Genomic DNA, 22,953 nt, shown 5'->3' on the forward strand with positions numbered 1-22,953 from the left:
CCAAAATTAATCTACCCATTTTCAGTTTTACCGAACCCTTCTAGCATAATACTGAATAATATAACAAACGGTATATTTAACTTTATATGGGACAATAAGCCGGACAAAATTAAAAGAAAAAAAAAATATATATAGTATGAAAATGCTGGTTTAAACCTTACAAACATTCATAATTTCTGAACTTCAATAAAAAGTAGCTGGATAAAAAGATATTTAGACTCTGAAAACTGTGGTAAATGGAAACTTTTATGGGACTTGAGATTTAATAAATATGAAAACGAACTTATTTTTGAAAGTAAACTCAGTGAAAAAACGATAACATAAATAAGCGGAGGTAACACTTTTCTTCACGACGTCATAAACATCGTGGTCTTCAGCAAATGAAATATACAAATCACAGCATTCACAAAAACGCATCAAAAAGGAAATAATATTGACCAACAAATCAATAACCGCTAACGGAAAAACACTATTTTATCGCGATTGGTATGACAGAGGTATAAAATACAGATACCAACTTTTTTACTTTAGAAATACTACGATGTATAGTTTTGAAAACATTAAATACCTCTACGACATCAACAGCAATGACGTTATGAAATGCAATACCTTAATCGCATCTATCCCAACAAAATATAAAAGTGATGAAAGCATAAATGACTTCGATATCAATCAACCAGACGAAACTTTGTTAAAAGCGTTATTAATCAAAGCGCTGTAGGCGCTGAAGGCCTGTGGCTAGGTTTAGTGTGACGTAAAATGCATTTACGATGTTTTGTCCGGATTTCTCCCTTTGTCTGAATTTATACGGATTGACCCTAGGGGTTGAGTGCAGAAGCTCAGAGACTGTAAGACAAGACAATAGTTGTGTATATACTACAGTGTACATAGACGGTGGAGGACAGCACGATACTGGTTGTGGGAACGATAACCTTTTGTTCAACTCTACAGATCTGGTAGAGGTTCGTCTACGTAGGTAGTGAAGATATACAACAACAACAACATGGCCGCAAAAAACTGTTATTGTTGGCGTCAAATAAATCACTTTCAATAGCCTAAAATAGCTTTCTATTACATACATGTAATTAACAGATCAGGAAAAACTCATACTTCCTTTGTAATGTGTATATAAAAGAAAATCCACTAAAGCCCAAGTCTCACTTTTGCCGGTAGAGCCCCGGTCCATCCCGGTTTGCTAACGCCGGTCGACCGGCGAGGACCGGGATGATTCGTATAATTTTTTTAACACAATCACACTATTTCACGGTGCCGCCCCGGTTGAAGCCGGTCAACGGCCCGGCAGAGTCCAGGTCAACCCGGACTGGCTACGGTTTGACCCGGTGAAGCCCCGGCAGAGCTCCGGTTGTCGCCGGTAGTGCCCCGGTGAAAGCCGGCAGCGTCCCGGCAGAGCCCCGGTTGTCGCCGGTAGTTCCCCGGTTGAGCTCCGGTGAAAGCCGGCAGAGCCCCGGTATACCGTAACACCGCTGGCACTCACCGTGTATATACCGGCATCAGACCCCGGCAGAGCTACGGCAACGCCCCGGTTTTACCCCTGTCGTCGCCGGTAATGCCCCGGCGGAGCCCCGGTGAATGCCGGTGGCGTTCCGGCATAGCGCCTGTTTTCTTATATACCGTAGCTATACCGGGACTCTAACGGCATTCACCGGGGCGTTGCCGTAGCTCTGGCGAGGTCTGTATGGACCCCGGCGGAGCTACGGTGCCGTCCCGGTTGTTTCCAGTGCCGTCCCGGTGGTTCCCGGTGCCGCGCCGGTCGTTGCCGGTCCTTTCCGGTGACTCCCGATTCATCCCGGAGGTATAAAACATTTTAATACTTTCCCGGTGGAGCCCCGGTTTTCCCCGGTTCATCCCGGTCGTCCCCGATAGAGCTCCGGTTCATCCCGGTAGAGCCCCGGTTCATCCCGGATCACGCAAAGGGGCTCCGCCGGCATCATAGTGAGACTGGGCCTTTACCCTGATAAAGAACGGTGTACAGATTGTGTACGTTGTCTCACGTATAACTTTTCGCGCTCGATTTGCGCGCTCGATCTGCGCAGTGAAATATCATATCCGGTAACTTCGTATATTTCCGAGAATGATCATTAATATTTGTTGTTGTTTTTTTTTATTTTCTTTTTTCTTGAATGTCTCGTTAACGCAAAATAAAATAACAATATCAAAATATGTTTATAAATACCAAATGTAATGTCTTCAAAAAATGTATCAGAAAAAAGTTCTTCTTACTGTCTCCGTAGACACTCGTATCTTTTCGGGCTAGACCGTCTAGTGAGGAACTTATTTTCGCATGAATATGCAAACAATCATAAAAACTGTCGTTGCCAATGCTTAGCAATTTTGCTTCAATAATATTTGTTTACACGTTTTATGTTTTGTTATATAGTGAGGTTCTGTATTTACAAGGCGGGTTATTGAGATCTGCGAAGAACTTCTTTGATTGCGCATGAATTACCGCCAAGTGGTAAATCGGACTTTTAGGAATTCATTCATTCGTGGGTTTTGGCAGCCAGCCAATTCTGACTGTCTCAGAAATTTGTATCATTGCTATAGACTTAGGGCTACGCCTCAGGCCAAAAACAAAATACACTTATAAATTTATATACAATATTTAATTTAAAATCGAAGGCAATGACATTATTGAAAACAAATGGAACACAAATGTTACCGATATAGACTCAACCACGTTGAAAAAAACCCTATATTTTACCCCAAATTTCAACCATAGCCATGTCTTTACGCAGATTTCAATATAAATTTATCATGCGAATACGAGAATAAAAAAATAATCTGAGATTGCCCTCGTAAAAAAATAAATATGTACAACACCAAAAAATGGGTTCAATTCAGGTGATTCATACCTTCTACAAAACATTAATAATGCTATTCAGAGAAATGTTATGGCAAAACAATTTAAAAAAAAAAACATTCTCAATAGAAAAACAAATACTCACAAAAATTCGATTACAATATAAAGAAGTGAAACTCCAGCTGCTGGGGCAGTATTGAATTCTTATTATAAACAATTAAAGTGGAACCCCTCTAAACCGGACATCCCCGGGACCGAGAGGAAATTCCGGTTTAGAGAGGATTTCGGTTTAAAGGGGACATTGACTTTTTTTACTCTTAGAAGGTCAAATACATAGCCTTATGTGGAAAAAAACACTTTCACCAAATCTTCAAAGTTTATTTACAGATAACATTAATTCATATTGCATCACATAAAAAACACATCGCTTAAAGGGATCTTTTCACGCTTTGGTAAATTGACAAAATTGAAAAAAGTTGTTTCAGATTCGCAAATTTTCGTTTAAGTTATGATATTAGTGAGGAAACAGTAATACTGAACATTTACCATGGTCTAATATAGCCATTATATGCATCTTTTGACGATTTTAAAACCTAAAAGTTATAAAGCGTTGCAACGCGAAACGATTGAATAATTTGGAGAGTTCTGTTTTTGTCGTTAAATTTTGTGAAACTACGAAGATTGCTTATAGAAGGTATAAAATACGTCAAGTATATGTACTCGGCGGAATAGCTCAGTAGGCTAAAGCGTTTTTACTTCAGGACTCTGGCAGGACTCCAGGGGTCACTGGTTCGAAACCTGCTCCGGGCAATGTTCTTTTCCTTTTTTAAATTTTATTCTTGATTTTTTACTGGAGCTTTTACGATCCAATGTTTACATTTATCAATATAAAGCATTTAATGAATAAGTTAAAAAATGCCAAAATCTGTGAAAAGGCCCCTTTAATATGTTAATTCGAAAGCAATATCAGTCACAACATAGATCAAACAGTGCAACCTGAAAAACAAACAATTTTATACATGCATGAATGTGTTAGGTGACAACAAACCACAATAAAGAACTATGTTTGTTTTCAGTAATTATAATCAGTATTATCAGATCTATTGAGCGATATGTACATCACAGGACAAGTATCTATAAATTGTTATGTGATTTTTACAGTTTGCAAATTTTCGACCACCTTTATTAATTTCACGCGTCTTTAATCCGCTATTCTCAACTTTTTGAGACTAGGTCTGAGGTGTAATAAACCGACCCTGAGCGCTTTAGAGAGGTACAATTATGTATGAAATAACCCAATTTTGATCCAAAGAATGACCGGTATTTGGAATTGAGGGGATTCCGGTTTTGAGGAGATATTTTACTTATGGTTTTATAGGGAAAATAATGGGACCGGACAATTTGTCCGGTTTGGAGAGGATTCAGGTAAAGAGAGGATCCGGTTTAGAGGGTTTCCACTCTAGTGGGTCCTTTATTTAAGGCAAGTGACCAATTGCTCAAACAGTACAACACAACACAAAACAGCACAATACAAAACAACATAAACACACATAAGAATAAAGCTGGGGTCACCGCCTTGGAACGGTCAATGCAAAGCATTGGGGGTTTAAACCGGTTTTAGAGCGCTCAACCTTACACTTGGCCCAGCAATATTCATGATACATTTAAATGTAAATAAAATTTAACCTCATAGCATTGTAACTCAAATTAAACAATAATAAAAGGGAATAAGAATTAAAACGCATTCAATTTCATTATCATTTAATTACTCAATGGTAGGAAAGATACCAGAGCAACAGAGTTTCAACTTTTTGAGGAACAATGAAATGAAACTACGAACAAGTGTCAACTACAATCCTTCTTTAAAGAAAAATAAAGAATATAGCGTCATTAAGTTAATATTTCAGATCATCATCGCGCAAATACAGGAAGAAGCAGCCATAATGGGTGAAAAAGATCCATGTTACATAGCTTGGTTGTTTGTGTGACTGCTAAAAAATAAATCAAACAAGAAACGCCTGTCAGAGTGAAAATATGATTAAAATTGAACGCTTTAAACCCAATGACCTATGCATGTAGATTAAAACAGTTAAAGTATAAAGTGGTATGAAGCAATATAAAAGCGATGACGTCACAAAAATCAATGTAGCCAGGAACAGAGAAAGAGTATGACGTAATTGACAAGCGAAGACACGATGACGTGAAACACAATCCAGGGGCAGTACTGTAACATAAAAATAAAAATATTAAAGGGCGGTACTGTAAAATTGAATAACCAATAAAACCAGCTTAGGTAATTAAATATTTAAGAATCAAACGTATAAAATGGTAATTCCATGAATGATTCCAAATATTAAGAGAAGAAAGATATAGTGAATCGAAAACCAACAAGCACGTGTTTTTATGTACGTTAACATCATACTTTTTGATAAAAAATGAGTTTATTAAATTGAAAAGTTTAATATAAACATTATCTTTAAGATATTTTTATTTGCGAACACGCTTCAAAACATCTCCATAAAATGATGGGTGTGAAATTCCATTGGTTAAATGCCATTTTAAAGAAACATTATATTTAGTAATTGAATCACCATACTTTGAGTGAAATTTAGCGAATTTACTTCTAAGGTTATTATACAAAAAGCCTTGTTTAAGCAATTTCTTTGTTAATATACGATTACGATCATTAAAAGCTTTAATACAGGAACATGCTCTGGCATAACGTACCAACTGCGAAATGTAAATACCAAAGGATGGACCTTTAGGGATGTTGCCATCTAGGAACGGAAAATTCACAATTTCAAAGTAAAAGTCGTCCCGTTTGTCGTTTAAACTAGTTTTAATCATATTATTATTAATAGTAAAATGTAAGTCTAAATACGCAGCGTCTGTATTGGATTGACACTATTTTCCTTATATTTTTCTAGATAAAAAACCTTCTATGTTTTGTAAAAATAAATTATTAATTTTATGTTTTGCGATAAATCACAAAGTTCTTTTTATGACATTGACACTGTTAACATTGTTTAAAATGTTTTCACGCATACGCTAAATATTTGACATGTAAAGTACAAAAAGGTACATTTTTCACAACACTTTTTTATGTATTCCGTTTTCTGGTTATTATCGATGTATACTTCATTGTAAAGAAATGTGAGAAATAAATGAGAGAAAAAAATATATACACTCTATGCACAATTGTTTTCATTGTACCAAAATATTAAAACTCTGCACATCAGTGTATTTTACATCAATATGGTGTATACACCACACACTAATAATATATGGCATCATCCATAATAAGTGGACATATACGTTATAAGTGGAAATGCGAGGTGGATTATAAAAACAATATTGACGATAAATAAACTGAGTAAGATGCATACAAGTGAATACAAGTGGATACAACACTAATTTTTGAATCCATTCGACATTGTCACATTATATTCAAGTCATGGCAAAAACTAACTAGAGCTTTGTCACAAACGTTACGACTAACCCCACATGCCGCATTGACACAGAATATTATGCATGTTGTCATCACAAAAAAACAGCGGACACAATGCGCAATGTTTAAAACGTACTAAGTGATCCCGTGACCTAGTTTTTGACCCGACATGGCCCATGTTCAAACTTGACCTATACATCATCTAGATACAACTTCTGACCAAGCGTGGTGAAGATCGGATGAAAACTACTTGAATTAGAAAGCGGACACCATGCTGAATGTGTATAACGTACTAAGTGTCCCCGTGACCTAGTTTTTGATCTGGCATGGCCCATGTTCGAACTTGGCCTTAAGATCATCTAGATAAAACTTCTGACCAACTTTGGTGAAGATCGGATGAAAACTACTTGAATAAGAGAGCGGACACCATGCTGAATGTTTCAAACGCACTCAGTGACCCAATGACCTAGTTTTTGACCCTAGACATCATCTAGATATAACTTCTGACCAAGTTTGGTGAAGAATAGATGAAAACTAACTTGAATTAGAGGGCGGACACCATGCTCAATGTTTAAAACGCACTAAGTGACCCCGTGACCTAGTTTTTGACCTGCCATGACCCATGTTCGAACTTTGCCTTGACATCATCTAGATACAACTTCTGACCAAGTTTGGTGAAGTTCGGATGAAAACTACTTGAATTAGAGAGCGGACACAATGCTCAATGTTTAAAATGCACTAAGTGACCCCGTAAACTAGTTTTTGACCCGGCATGACCCATATTCGAACTTGACCTAGATTTCATTTAGATACAACACCTGACCAAGTTTGGTGAAGATCGGATGAAAACAACTTAAATTAGAGAGCGGACACTTAATACGGACCGACAGACAGACAGACAGACAGACAGACCGACCGACCGACCGATCGACAGAATGACAGACAAGCTCACTCCTATTTACCCCCCTAAACTTCGTTTTTGGGGGTTTAACGACATATGTTTGACACCGGTTTGTATCTAAAATCAGTTTGTGTCCTTTTTTATGTCCATATTATTCTGCTAAAAGTGATTTTCCTCGAAGTGTTTTGACTCTGGATTCGACGCAGATAGTTGTGTTTACAGCCTTTCCTCTCATTTAAACTTGAGTGCGCTTATGTGTCTCCATCGGTTATGTGGTCTTTCATCTGAAGTTAAATGAGACATATATAAATGATACATTGAAATAAATCAACATTTAATAGATCGATATATGACAGTCTATACAAATATCTTAGGTCATTTGCACATAAACAACACTGTATCGATCACCATTGCTTGTGTTTATTGAATGTAGAGAAAACAAGTTGGCTCCAAAGGCAATGAAATCATATCTTTTTTCTGGAGGAGTAACACATAATTATAGATTTTACCTGGTGGGCTCCTTTTTGACCCAACCCTTCCAGATTCAACTCGGCCTAAATATTTCAAGATAAACATTTTGATTAAGTGTTTGCTAAAGTCCGGCAGAAACGTGGCAATTTTTCACTAAACTCGACATTGAGGTGTATGTGAAATGTTAAAGTGTTTCTTGTTAGGTGACATGTTACTGATAAAGAATTCTCATGATGCCGGGCTTGCATCTTTGAGGGCTTTGATAAATTCAAGATGGCGGCCATTTTCGGTCTTATTTGTGCAAACATATACATGTGCATTTTTGTATGCATTACAGTGTCATTTTAGTATTTTTATAGATGTTAAATATGAATAAAGAAGCGCAAACGTGTGTTACCGGTCAATATACAAATTGAAGATGGCGTCCAAAATAGCTGCCAGAAACAAAATGGCTGCTCAATAATTATGCAATTTAGTAGCAATTAAGTGCTTAATATGTCTTCGATAAAATGATTTCAATAATACATATGCAGAGTAAAGTGTAACAAGAACATATCGACCTAATCCTGATCATTGGAAAAAAGTTATATCATCTTTGAGTTCCGTAGCAGCAATTTCGTCAAAGGTATGATTTGTTTTATGAAACTATACAGATGTCATAAATGCCATAAAGCACATTACACATCAATTGAATCACCATAATAACTATAATGCAACCTTTGTTCACCAAGGTCATGATCAGGTTACATTTTTCAAATATTAAAGTATGAAGTAGTATGTATACTAGTTTAGCTCACGCGAGTTGTTGTCTAGCATAGAGTGATGTTCTAATGTAAATATTATTCGAGTTCTCATATTTGTATTTTAAACTAGAAATGGCGAGGCAGAGGCCGACGCATATCCCCACGCCGCATGTGTGACCCAGGGGGCATCCCAGAGTAGGTAATAGGGCCATGTATAGTTGAGATTGACCGTATTGTCATAAGGGATGTTCAGTATCAATTGGAAGTGAATCGGTGTAGAAATAAGAAGTTAATGTAAAATAACATAAAACAAGAGATGTGTTTGTCAGAAACACAATGCCCCCTCATGCGCCGCTTTGATTTATTTTTTTTTTGGCAGGTTCGTTACTCTTAACTCCTTTTAAAGCGTATTACTTCCATTGGATTTGTTTTTTACCTTTGACCTTGAAGGATAGCTTTGTCCTTGACATTTCACCACTCAAAATGTGCAGCTCCATGAGAAACGCATGCATGCCAAATATCAAGTTGCTATCTCCAATATTGCAAAAGTTATGGCCGATGCACCATACCGGGGGCATAAAAATGAGTGAAAATCTCTTACCCGGCCCCAACCCAACCCCTATAACTTTTGACCCAGTGGTCAGATCAAAATTTCAAATAGTGCAGGGTCGCACATATGCTCATAGCTACCATGTGTGTAAATTTCAAAGTTATAGTGATTAAAGTGTAGGAGGAGATAGTGGCCAAAACGGACGGACGAACAGACGGACGGACAGACGGCGGAGATAACCACAATATCCCCACGCTTAAAAACAATTGGGTACGTAAAAACGAAAACAATTGGGTACAAAAAAAAATTGGGTACGAAAAAAAATGGTTACGAAACCAATTGGGTACGAACAATTTATTACGAAAACAAATTTGGGTACGAATTTTTTTTATTAGGAAAGTATACCGGGGTACCAAAAGTGTCATTTTAAAATCGGTGTACGTTGAAGTATACTTCAAAGTACCCGGGGTACGGGGAAGCAGTACCCGTGTGGAACTTGCCCCATTCAGCCTTAGTACCGGTACATAGATTGTTAGAGATAAAAAATGTGGGTACGAAAAAAAATGTGGGTACGAAAAATAATGTGGGTACGAAAAAAAACGGTTCCTGTCCCGAACCTCTTGATAAATTTGAAAGAGGACGGGAATAAAGCTGCCTTTACCTTTTATCAATTATAATCAGCGTGGTGTGCCGATTGATAAAATTTAGCTAACTCAATCGGACTGGCTCGGTCTTTTACATAGGTCGCCATTGTTAAGAATTTTTCACGGAATGATAACTTAGACGAGCTGCTTCGCTGAAGCAGCAACGTCAACAACTGTCTGAGATATGTAAACTTTTGTTTAAGATAGCAAACAGTAAACATGTTTTGCAATAGTAATTTTAGGAACCCACTTCCAATATACTCACTGCTATGAGTTACAAACTTTTACATTGTGAAACATATCGTGAAATGTATAACGATGTAAAAATTGTTCTTTTATTACGTCTAGTTTACCGCTTATGGATACTTTACGCCAGTTACTAAATATACATACAGTTAACACTGAGTATATTTGAAGTGTGTTCCTAAAATTACTATTGCAAAGATTTAACATTCCTTTTGGTCGTCAACAAATATCGGCGTCAGTTCGCCGGGATATGCCTTTTTCGAAAACACGACATTAATGTATTTAATTAAAGCAAGTGTATCATTATTGTGTGTTGTGCTTAATTCAAAAAGATGTTTGTTGAAATTAAGACAGTATTCTTCATATAATGTAACTGTGCTAAAGTTCGATAAGTTGTTATCCGATGTGTTTTCCTGCTGCAGTGGTATAAACTGAAGCTGCGTGCGTAAGATTGGTAAAATATGCTTAAAACAAATTTGGATGTTAAAACATAAACAGATGTCCATTCCTTTGACAAGCAGTGATTACCCATGCACGTGTACGAGAAGGTTAAAATACATTTAATTTTAGTTTTAAACTCTCCGGCTTCAGTTAAATATTGTTGTCAATTTAATATTATTGTTTGAACTTACGTCTCGTTTGTTTACCTCTCTTTCGAATAGGTATAGTTAAGCATGTTAAATACAGTTCAGCAATGATTTCAATAAACCAGTTTGCATTACCATACAATTGCCACGATTCATAGTTGAGGTTTCATCACTGTTGACCTGTAATACAAACATAAGTATTGTTATTTTTCACAAACACACATAAGCTCATGTTTTATTAGGCTAGTCAATCTACCCAAAAATAAGGGTCAACGTAGAACTAATTGCAAAAGTTTTGAAAGTTGGTTTTTCTGTTTCTACTATATGTCTACAAGTACCCATAAAAAGTCCTGAACTTTTGCAGTTAAGGATTTTGAAACATGACGTCAGAAAACAGGAGGTATAGGGGATTTCTTAAATACAAAAAAAGTCGTTGATTCGCCAGAACATCCATATTTATCGTAAATATTTAATTTGCATTCATTGCATCACAACGAATTCAGTATGAAATAATAGTTAGCATTTTTTTGTCACGTACAATGTATATACTTGACTTTGATGTGATAATAATCTTGCTCGAGTTAAAAAGCCGGTGATTTAAAACGAAAAGGAATCAATCGACATTTTATCAATATCAATTAGTTTTTTATCAAGTTCATCTCTTTTTAACAAGAATTGGTATATGGAGTTCTTTCAATATGTATCTGTCTTTAAAACGTGTCAATGGTATAAAAAATGAATCAAATTAAAGAAGTGTTGTTTAATGATTTATGATGAGTTTTACCAAACGTTAGTCAATTTTTCAACATTAATAAAAACGAATTCTAAAAGGTAAAGAATGTTATTCGGTTCATTTTACGTACACCTCCAATGGTTTTGTTAATTGTATGCGTAGCTGAAACGCGTTAAAGGAAAGCTCTTATCATCTCAAACAATTATATCTAATGGCGAATTCACTGTTATCGACTGTAAAACCAATGTCTCGAAATGTATCGATCTAGCAAAAGCCAACAACGTTACAAACAATTTCGCCGCTGTACGTTTGGACAAAATTTCAAGTTAAAAGATTAACATTTAGTTTTGATTGTTAAAATTTATGATAGAGTCAGTCTTTGGATTGTCCTCCTCCTACAATATGACAAAATCAATATTATTTTCGGAATTTCAATAACATTGACCTTCGGCGAAGAAAGAATTTGCACTGAAAGATGGCAACTTACTTGGGTCACTTGTCAAGTAAGAACGTACGTACACAATTTTTATAGCCAACATTTTTTGCTGACTCACTAACCCATGCATACGCCAAATCACAGCGCACGTTAAAGAAACTAAGTATCTTATATGAATGAAGTAATGTAATAAATTCAATAATCGCATATGAGACATAGTTACGTAGGAGCTGAGGTAATGTAAATTCAAATTGTTAAACAAAAGTCCTTTGTTAATAAACTATTGTAAACTATATTACAATGTAAGTTTTTTGAGGGCACCATTGAAGGTTGAGAAAAATATCCTTTATTTCTGGTTGCGTGCAGAGATTCATAATTATATATAAGTCTTTAACACTTGATTTATATGTCGGTAATGATAGAGGATTTTCATTTTAATAAAGGCAATGTAATCGTCAAGCTCTGTATGAAGGAAAACTACTTTTAATTACTATACAGATGTATGTTTTCAGAATGTTTCCTTCATCGATAACAGGCTGAAACGAATAAAGCAAACTGTTCACCGAACACGATATGTAAAATTAAACGTTTTATATCTACAAATGATTGAGAATAGGCTTACGTAATTTATTGTTTTGTTTATTTTTCTAAAAGTACTGACCTTAAAAGTAACATGCTGATGATAGTTCTCGACATACCGTGTCAGAATGGTTGACATTGGAATCGTTAATTGAAAATATAGTAATCGACATATGTTGATTGTGTATACACATTAAAAATTGACAAAAACTGGATTGCATAATACGGCCATAAAATTAATTTAGTTTTTACTAAATTACTAAACGTTATAACATGTATACAAAAGTCATTGATACGCACATTTACATTGTCTCATTTGGTACATATTTATTCAGTTTATTATTTAGGGAATTTATCAATATAAATGGTATATGTGAGACCAATGTACGTGCGATATGAGGTAATACAAATAGAAGGTTCTTTAACACAAATCCTTTGTTTTAATAAATATAGTGTAATCTATGTTTAAATATAATTTTGATAGGGCCAATACGGCACAAGAACAATTTTGTAAACTAAAACTCTGGTTGGGGGCAATATTGCATTATTAAATGTACGCCGTATAAACTTGTTATGTATGTCTGCATTTACGTCGGAGTTTCATGTTTCTAACAATGTGACACCTATTGTAAACATCACTGCAACAGTGTTTCGTCGTAGTCTTTGTGCAATAGCTTTAAATTACCATACAGCTGTCAGCATCCATACTCTTGCATTCATCGACAACAGGCTGGAACGAATTCAGCAAAATGTTCACTGCACCGAATAGGTAAATAGAAAAATATCTAATATACGTCTCACTATTCGTACTTATATAATACATTAATTAACAAATGTTGTATTAGACAGTTGCTTGAAGAATTACGGTCTCCAGATTACATACAATTCTTATATCACATGTGATTTGTTCTCAGAGAGGCTCAATAGGATTCAACACTGTTTCGCAGTGAAATAGACCCCAACACTTTTATAACAAAATTGATGCATTCATGGTTATTAAAACAAATTTAAGTTTAACTAAACATTGGAACATAGAAATATCACTAACTTTGATATAACACCCATAAAGAATTAAAACGATGCTTATGTAATACGAAATCATTAATTCCTTTTGTGTATTATATTGACCTTAAAGGTAACAAGGTGTTCAATGTTTCTTGACATATCGCCTCATAAAGATATATTGAAATATTTTTTTTTTATTCTGAAATATTTCAAACTAGATAAATGAAGTAGCAAAGTTTCGGCTAAACACATAACACGTCCTGATTGACCATGTTTTTCTTGTCACTGTGAACAAATGATTTGATGTTATGGTGTTTGAGTTAGTTTGAATTCCGGACAATTGATATGGTCTACATCTGAACTACAATTAATATATGAAAACATGATACTAAAGAATTGAGAGTATCTTTATAAAAACCGTATTACTGTTTAATAAGGCAAGTATCTTCATTTGAATATATATTATGTATTACTCACTTGTTTGTTTTTTAACTCCGTATCTTCCACAAGTGGTTGTGTGGAGCAATCGCTCCTGCGCTGAAAACAAAACAACCAATATTCGTATTTAAACGTATGAAAGTTGATGAGGAATTAAAAATCAATAGTCTGTATTAGATAAAGTATCATTATTTGAGAAGTTTGGATCAGGGAATTATATAACCACGTTTGTTTCATTATGAATAATAAAGCAATAAACAGATGTATATTGGGTACAATGTATATACATTTGACAAAATTGAATTACAATTTAATTACAATGATTAAAAAATCTTAGTTTAACATAAACTGCAAAATTTTAATACTTGTCAATTATATTGACATCTTATATCATTTACTTTGTTTTATATAATAACTCGCTATACGGTGTGTTATTTACGGCATTTATCAACAAAAATTGTAGAATGGACATAAAGCAGTTTACTTTTTTTTAAATGTCATTTCAGTTAGCACGCATAACATGAATATTACCGAATAAAAATACATAAACATTTACATGTCCCATACAAGTCTACAGTTTGCTTTCCTTTTATTGTTTAAAAAATATCGCTTTTCTTTGGAAAACATATATTCTTATTTTTCGGGCGAGTTTTTTTCCAACATACATGAAATGTAGGGTACAACTATGCAGCATTATACAAATACCACGATTCTATAAGCGGCAAAACGGTGTGTTGTATTTAAATGGTGAATACAATATGAGCGGGGTTAATTAGAACATAATTTTCTGAGCATGTGTCACGATGGTTAATGATGTTACTACGAGAATGTTCAAAAGGTTTCACAGTATTAATACCAGGTCAACTACGCAGCCCCCTGGCGACCGTTTTTTAAAGAACCGGATACATCATCGTATTCGGCAAAGCAATTTTCAAAACTGCCCCGAACGCGTTTCATAAATATTGGACTAAAACTGAGACTTTTAGAGTGCTAACACATTAAACTATAGCAATTTTAAAAAATTGTCCGACCCTGGTGGTTATCGGACCGAAAACGTATTTCAAATTCTCTGCAGATATCATGAGAACAATAATTAAGGCAAGTTTCACGATGTGCTTAGTTAATCTGACAAACATGCAGAAAATATTCACAAATTATACAGGTTAATTGGCAATGTGCTAATATTGAAGAAAATTGTAAGGTCATTTGTCAGTACTATTAACTGATCGATTATTGTTTAACCTACAATATTTTTTTAAAGTGTGTCCGTTTAATCAAATATTTCTGAAGGTTATCTAAGGAACGGCCATTTAACGTTCAATTTACAAACATATCGGTAAACTCCTACCTGGCCTGACGCCTGTAGTGTACCGACGTTGTGTGCTGGCGTATCGTTTTCCATCTAAAAGTATATCCGTTATTCGTGGCAATAATGTCATACAATTTGCAATTTATTGTGTACATATGTCAATTTTCAATGCATGTATATCCTATCCTAATCACCCAAGTTTCTGATTTACAAATTTTCATTGTACTTGTGTTGTTGTTTTTTTCAAGGAAACACTTATACTGAACATTTACCATGCTCTAAAATATCCATTATATACATATTTTGACGATTTAATCATAAAGGGATACAAACGCGAAACGATTGTATAATTCGAAAAGTTCTGTTGTTATGGGGGGTTTTTTTTGGTGACATTACGAGGATTGATATATTCGCAATTTATTCGTTTAAGTTTGTGACAACAAAGTTTAGGGCAATTATGCTTATTTTACAACACTTTTTATGCTGTTGTTTTGTGTGAACTAAGTGGATTTTAAAACAAGTCAATATTGTTAAATGAACATGAAACCTATACATGTAAAATAGATCAGATTTGATAATGAGATGCTGGTTTCGATTGATGTGAATTTATTGTAAGTTTGCTAGTTATTTTCGTGGTCAGTCGCTGTCAAAACTGTTGACGAACATTCACTGTAAACAATTATGGTACAATTTGTATTTGTATTTATACTGATTGGATGTTACCTTTAAGAAAGATAAGCAATCTGTCGCGACCGTCTTCCAAACTGAAAATAAAACAGGTAATTTCCTTAACCAGTTTGACCATGCAATAATTAAAATAAATGTACGTTATGTCGTTTTCAGAATAAAATTCAAATGTCTAGACATAAAATGCAAAGAAGTCGACATGATATATATATACCAGCATAAACATCTTCGTTAGTTCGAGCAATTACTAAACTTCAAAGACAATATCAGAAACATATTGATATTATCAGCCAGTCTTTTACGAAACACTTCATTTCATAAAAACACTCAACAACACATCAAAACTGGAGTCATCGACTCTGAACGGTCAATAAAAACCGTACAATGGTTTAACCGGTATAAAGGCTTGTCAAGCCTTAAGCTTAAGCCAAAAGCAATAAAACGTATACACCTTGTGTCGTCGTTAACTATGTGCAAACACTATGTTATAATTATTAAAAGCGATTATATACGTTGATGAATATGAGATCAAAAGACATAGAATCAGAAAATGAACAAACAACACGAAGAAAAATACTTCAACAGCAAAACCATGTACACTGTTTGGAAATCTGTATCAGTCCGTTCAGATTCCTAAATATGACACATAGACACACATTTGTTTTACAACAAACCGTGTAAACGTGTCGATATCAGAGTTAACTTGGTCTTTGTAAATTGCACGCGAAAAAACACAATATTTAGTTGATTGTACCAGGAAAAGGTTGTCAATTAATATTTAATAGAATGTTGACATTCAACTCGTATCAATTCGCTTTAACATATTCAAAATCTCCCAGTATTGATATTTTGAGTTTGATATTTGAATCATATATATTGTTAAAACAATACATAAACCATAAGTTTTTTTACTTTTGTGAGGGAACGATTTTAAGTTTACTAGTGGTTATATCATACATATAAGTACGAATGACTAAGTGTTGAATGACTAATAATTTTTTGAAAATAATTCCACAAACACAACAATTTTAGTTTTTTGCAATAACAACTAACGTTAATAGTGTTTTTTTTTAATCGGCGTGCAAGGAACTTCTGTTTGCCAGATCACTCAAAACTCGAAAATTACAGGCAAACGGCTGTATTTGTTTAGTATTGTCTTTGAGATAAAATAGCTTTACACTCAACCCGCATCCGTATCGAGAAAGAGTTCGCGGCGCGGTGGAGTATGCTTTACATAACATGTTCGAATAATGAAAATAGTCCACTGCGTTTAACGTTAAATTCGCGTGACACAGCTCTCCTTAACGGTCTCAGGAACAAGTCAGCATATAGATGCATTGGCGAAGAAGCAGCGAGACCTGTAAATAAACTATGTAATACACACATACACGCGCGAAGCAAAGGCTGAGGCTATTAATTAGCGACCTTAATAACAGCCGATTCCTTATCGGATCAACGGCAGAGAAACGGGAAAAAACAATACAATTCTACTAAAAGATCTATAAAACCATTATTTCATTATGTAAAGCAGAAAACAAATATCAAAAGAAATATGTTTTATTTTTATAAGCATATACATTCCATTTCGTTATTGTTTCATAATGATAAGTAATACGCTGTTAATTGAAAAAAAATGACACTCGGAAATAGTTTATCCATATTCGCCTAAACTCAACGGAAAACTACAAAAAGATTTGTTTTGAACATCGTCGATTTTATTGTGTTTGAAGTATGTTAAAATAATACTTATGTTAAATAAACTTATATTTATCGCATCGATGGCAATCTCCGCATTTTTACTCGGCATCCGTCACTAAATCGTGAGGGGAAGACATAATGGAATATTGATACACGTTGATAGCACAGTGTTGCTTTCAACAGGAGAAAACAAAAAAACATCGAAATAATATAATGTAATGATAAGACGACAAACGTTGTATTATCTAACCACAAATATTTGCCATACTCAATCAATCGGTATGGAAATGTTCTTGAAAAGCTCCGTAGGCTACCGAAATGTGCCATTTTGCTACAAATAACACAGTTTGACATCAATATCCTAGCGAAAAGTATTTTGCTTAGTTGTATCATTCAATGCCATATGAAACAAAGAGATTTTAAAGACCTGCGTCATGCGATAATCGGTCTCATGCCATATGTTGAGAGCGAAGATCCATTTTCGCATACCGCGGCTTTTTAATTGTGATGTGAAAATGTCGAAAGAAAATGTGTGGTCATCAAAAATTAAAATACCATATTAAGATGGTGAAAAAATAAACTCATAATAAGCCACGTGAGAACACATATAATGTGTATATAAGTGTATTTACTTTCGGCGGAGAATATGCGACTAACAAGTGGCAAAAACAACAATAATTAAATAGATCTTTGTTTTAACGTAATTGTTTTAAAACGTTATTATTCTCATTTTATTTCAAAGTCAGGATATACGTCGAATATTTTGTTCGTGTTATTTCGAAGATATTTCGTGCTAACACTTAGCTTCATCTTTGTAATCATAAGTGGAATTTGTGTGAATGCTGTATAAAATTATGAGTGATCGTACATCAATTACGTGTTTCTCGTTGATGTGTTTGCAAAATCTCACCATTGTAGACAAATAAAAGTAAATTACATCAGTGTTTGCAGTTTTCGTGGCCGTTCATTTGGACAACTTTAAAAAGTCGAACTCAATGCACTGTGACTGCAATATTAAATACATTCTACATCCAAAGAGCGAAGAACTGCGGTGAATTAAGCGCATTTATTATTATTTTTGCTTAAGGACATAAACAATGTACAACGCGTAAGCAGCTAAAACTTCCAACTTGTGTATTACATAAAGTCAGTCTAGCATAACATATATCATAAACGTGTTTTATAGTAAGTATTATTTAAAAAAAAGATAACTATTGACGTGGTATATAAATACAATTTGTGTACATTGTGTTCAAGTACGCTTGTGGTATTTTTTTAAATTGTACACACATATATATTTGCAGAATTTGACTGTCACAAAAAAGGTATATGCTATAGATCGACAATGAATGCGTTTTCTGTATGGTTGTCACTACATTTAATAGATACTATTTAATACATATTAATATCGATTTTCATTTCTCTTAACTTCATAATTTGGCGTTTGTTTTAAAAGGCATATAATTAAAGATGACATCATGAATTGCCACCTCGGATCATTCGATGTTCGCTAAATTTTAGTTTGTTAATCACTTAAATAATGTTCTCACCTGTAGCTTTAAACCATGCGTAAGTAATGGCACAGCCAAGGATGACACAAAGAAAGCAAACCGGCAGCAGGTAAATTGGTATTGACGCACAAGCAGAAACGCCTGCAATAAATAAATAAGCTAGATATGAATAAGCATATTTACCTCTGCTTATGATAATGTAAAATTAAAAACTTCAAAGTTCAAATGTAGTTAAATAAATATAATGACAGATGCATGTTGAGATGTATAATCCTCAATATTATAAATAGGCAAGAGGCAGGCAAGATTTGACAGAAAATACAAGCATACCTGGGATGTCATTATTTACATCGAGAGTATTATCATATGAAACCACGTCAACGGTGACGAAATTGTGGGGAGTGTATGTTTCAGAACATTCGTATGTCCCACACGTGTCTTCACGTAAACTAAGGATTTGAAGAATTCCCCCACGACCAGTGTATGAAATATTATATGTGTTTTCCAGACCTCGTTCAAGAATATAACATGATTGTATCATTTTATCACATTCTGCGATCGCGTAATATTCATTGTTGAGAGCTTTTTTAAATTTGAACGTAAGTTCAGTGTTGGATGAACATTCTATCGTCGTTCCTTTGGTCTTTGTAATGGTAACCATTCCTTGGCCTCCATTTAGCACTGAAATAAGATACAAACTTCAGTTTCATATTAAATTTCAATAGCATATTCTATGCTTTATAGTGATTCTTAACGCACAGTTCTTGCGATGATCTATATGACAAAGTATATAACAAACGTTTATCAGTTTAGTTGTCATTTAAATACATCGTATGTGCAGACATTAACAAATCACACAGTATGCAGTAACTATCATCTCTGAAAAAAAGATTTACAAAACAATTGGCATTCGGTAAAACAGAAATCATTAAATAATTTAAAAAGAAAACAATAATTAAATACAAATAATAGTTAATGCAATTTTGATAATATAACATTAGAATATTTGAAAAATTGCATCTTCTGGTCCCAAAAATCATTTAGACATTGGAAGCTTTAAGTTGTGTGTACACTGTTTCTATGTATTGATAAAATTGTATTTAATACATATGTTTTACCGTAAAAATAGAACCACAAAATCAGGAAGAAACACGGGAGCTGCATCATCTAAAATGATAAAAAAAAATGCAATAATAATGAACAATGTGGACAAAAAACAGAAATATCATAATTATTAAAAAACAAATTTAGCAGAGATAGTTACACAACATCACAACGTACTGGTTAGTACACTTTATGTGATGTTTTTGACGATGTTCGTGTTGCTATCGGTGGTTCGTGATCATGTTAAGAACTTCAGCAATGTTTTGGTAAAAACACAATGTAATACTGATCTTTAAAAAAATGTGGCAACCTGATATCTCGATTTCGTCTAAACGCGATCCTTCGTATGAAACATCCGGTACATTTAACATAACTGAAATCCGACGCTTAACTGGAGCGCAATATATGTTCACTCGAATATGCAAACATATAGTAAGTTGCCTGTTTATGTTATGTGTTACATTTTATTGTAACATGCATGATATCGTGCATACAAACTATGTCGTTGACATCTGAATATTAACTTTCAATTGGTAAAACCAGTTTTCGGGGCGATGTAAAACAAATGTATACGCTTTATCCACATACAATTTATTGGTTCTAAAACTTTGAAACATACACGCATTCTCCATAAAACATTTCCCGCTTTGAAACATTAACAGTTATAAGCAGTATATACATCGTTTTTGTATTTTCAAAAACAATAAGTACGAATAATAAAATAATAATGTCGTTTATTTACTTCCGTGCATTAATTGAATTAATTCCTAACATAATATTTATATCTGAATGATCTTTTAACTCAACATAGCCGTTTAATGAAGGCCAGAACACAATCAATCGAACATTTTTCAGTCGAAAAACAATAGCACCATTATTGTTCCTCTATGGATAAACTCAATTCATTAATAGTAAATCAATGCACTGCTTATACACGGGTTGATAGCTTAAATCGATAGCATTGTATTCAATAACCTCTATTCACTTCAATATGTTGATGCAGCGTACAGATGAATTATTTATCGCTCCTTAATGTAGTTATTTGATAAACAGTTTTTATTCATAATCGAGTCTGACTATGTTCTATCCGTAATTTCAATTCCGAACGAGCACTAAACTATTTGTGTTGTATCAGCCCGAGCCTCATAATATTTAAATAATTTTATAAACTTTTGTATATGTTTTGTTTGAACATAATACAGAAAAAGATAATTGCAACATTTTTTATTTGTTTAAGTACATAATATTTAAACCAAATACTTATAATTTGGTGACTTTCTACAGAAACCCGTCTGAGAAAATGTAAATATTGAATTAAGATATGTTGAGAAATAGAATCAAAACGCAATTGGAACCGCAATAGAGCGAACAAGTATACGTAAGTTCAGTGAAAATATGCAATAAAAATCCAGAACATAATAGTGTTTGTAACATTTTTCATCGATAATAAATCGAAAACGTATATTACCAAAGCAGCGATTAAATGACCGTCCGAATTCAAAAGCGGAGTGTTAGGGCGTTACCTTTTGCTTCGAGAGGTCCCGGGTAAGAACCCCGTTTGTTTGTGTTCGTTTTCCTTGTCATTATAATTAGTTAAACTATTCCAACTATAACAGTTTAGTTTGCTGATTTCATTTTATGACTCTTTTTTTTCATTCGTGAAATACGAAAATATGTGAACAGGTACCTTTAAAGTATGAAAGTTGACTTTGAACCAATGATACTGTAATTCTTGTGATTCCTGTGAAAAAAGCGCGTTTTTGAAAACTAATGCGTTGGTTTTCAATTACAATTACACAAAGCGACACAGCACATGAATGTTCATCTCATTTCGACATTTTTTGTGTATAAAACGCTTTAATTATTTCTCCTTGTTGTAAACCTTTTGAACAAACAATTTCAAAAAAGGTTTATACAATCACTTCTTATTTTTGTTTAAAAATATCATGTTGAAATCATATTATTATTTAGCAGTAAACGCAACGCATTCGTAAACATTCACAACAACGCAATAGTTTATTTATAACGCAGACAAAGAAACAAAACAAAACATGTTTGTAGAATGTGTTTACAAAAAATTGGTATACGTCATCCACGAAACCAATATTGTTCACGAGCCAACATTCCCCAAATAAATCTCTATATTTTCAGTAATGTTAAACGTGAACATTTATTTAAAATTAGTTTCGGTTTCAAATGTAAAATAGTTTTTACTTACGCTGTTTAAACAGTATTGAATGCACTTTAACGTTGCGAGAATAACATTGCGCCATTTGTATATTCTATCGATTTCAAACAGAATGTTTATTCCAAAAATAGTACAGTAAGTGTTTTTCTTAATCGTTTAAACTCTTATGTGAACAAGTTTTTGTATTAAACATTACTCACCGGATTTTATTCTGAATTATTATCTGGTGTTTGTTCTTCGCTACACTATCTTCTAAATCGCCAGACTGTTAAACGCCTACTAACCCTAACCTACGCCCGTAGATTACGCATGCGCAATTAACTTCCTTCTATATTACATATAAAATAGCAATCTCTTGCACGACGGTAACATGTGAGAGCAAGGAACGACAACTCTGCGTGGAGATTGATAAAATAGTTGAGGTTCGATATCAATTTTTACCATGATCAAGCGCATACCCACTGTATCATCCTACATCATTGGAAAGATAAATGCATAATCTTAAGAAAAAAATGCATGTCATTAAATTCTATGCGTGCTAACTCAAAATATTTACCTTAGAATAGGCCAACCGGTTTTGACAGCTGTGCAGACAACCATTTTGGGCTCAAATAGTATGACCTACTTTCAAAGCCGGGAACCATCAACACAAAAAGTAGAGCACAAAAAGGGCGGCATTGTTTTCCAGATAGATACGACACAAATAACAGATACCAATAGATATTACACATCAAGCAAATGAGGATTGATACAGTAAATATTGTTTACAAAGATATTCTACACGGATGAAGGATTCATTAAAAATAAGATATTTTCATAAAATAAGTAACCATATGTAAGCGTTTAAACATTTA

The 22,953-nt window shown here is 34.0% G+C and overlaps 1 protein-coding gene across 1 annotated transcript; it reads right to left on the minus strand.

Moving 5' to 3' along the window:
- Nucleotides 1-7,200: 7,200 nt before the first annotated feature.
- Nucleotides 7,201-22,398, minus strand: LOC127861650 (uncharacterized). Its single transcript, XM_052400338.1, has 10 exons — nt 22,300-22,398; nt 19,926-19,974; nt 19,138-19,488; nt 18,847-18,948; nt 15,635-15,675; nt 14,951-15,004; nt 13,642-13,701; nt 12,845-12,889; nt 10,547-10,591; nt 7,201-7,454 (listed from the first exon to the last, which is right to left on the minus strand). Exons 2-10 carry the CDS (start codon nt 19,972-19,974, stop codon nt 7,422-7,424), a joined length of 780 nt encoding a protein of 259 aa, XP_052256298.1. The 5' UTR covers nt 22,300-22,398; the 3' UTR covers nt 7,201-7,421.
- Nucleotides 22,399-22,953: the final 555 nt, after the last annotated feature.

The sequence above is a fragment of the Dreissena polymorpha genome, chromosome 16 (genome assembly GCF_020536995.1).
Source record: "Dreissena polymorpha isolate Duluth1 chromosome 16, UMN_Dpol_1.0, whole genome shotgun sequence".
Classification (NCBI taxonomy): domain Eukaryota; kingdom Metazoa; phylum Mollusca; class Bivalvia; order Myida; family Dreissenidae; genus Dreissena; species Dreissena polymorpha.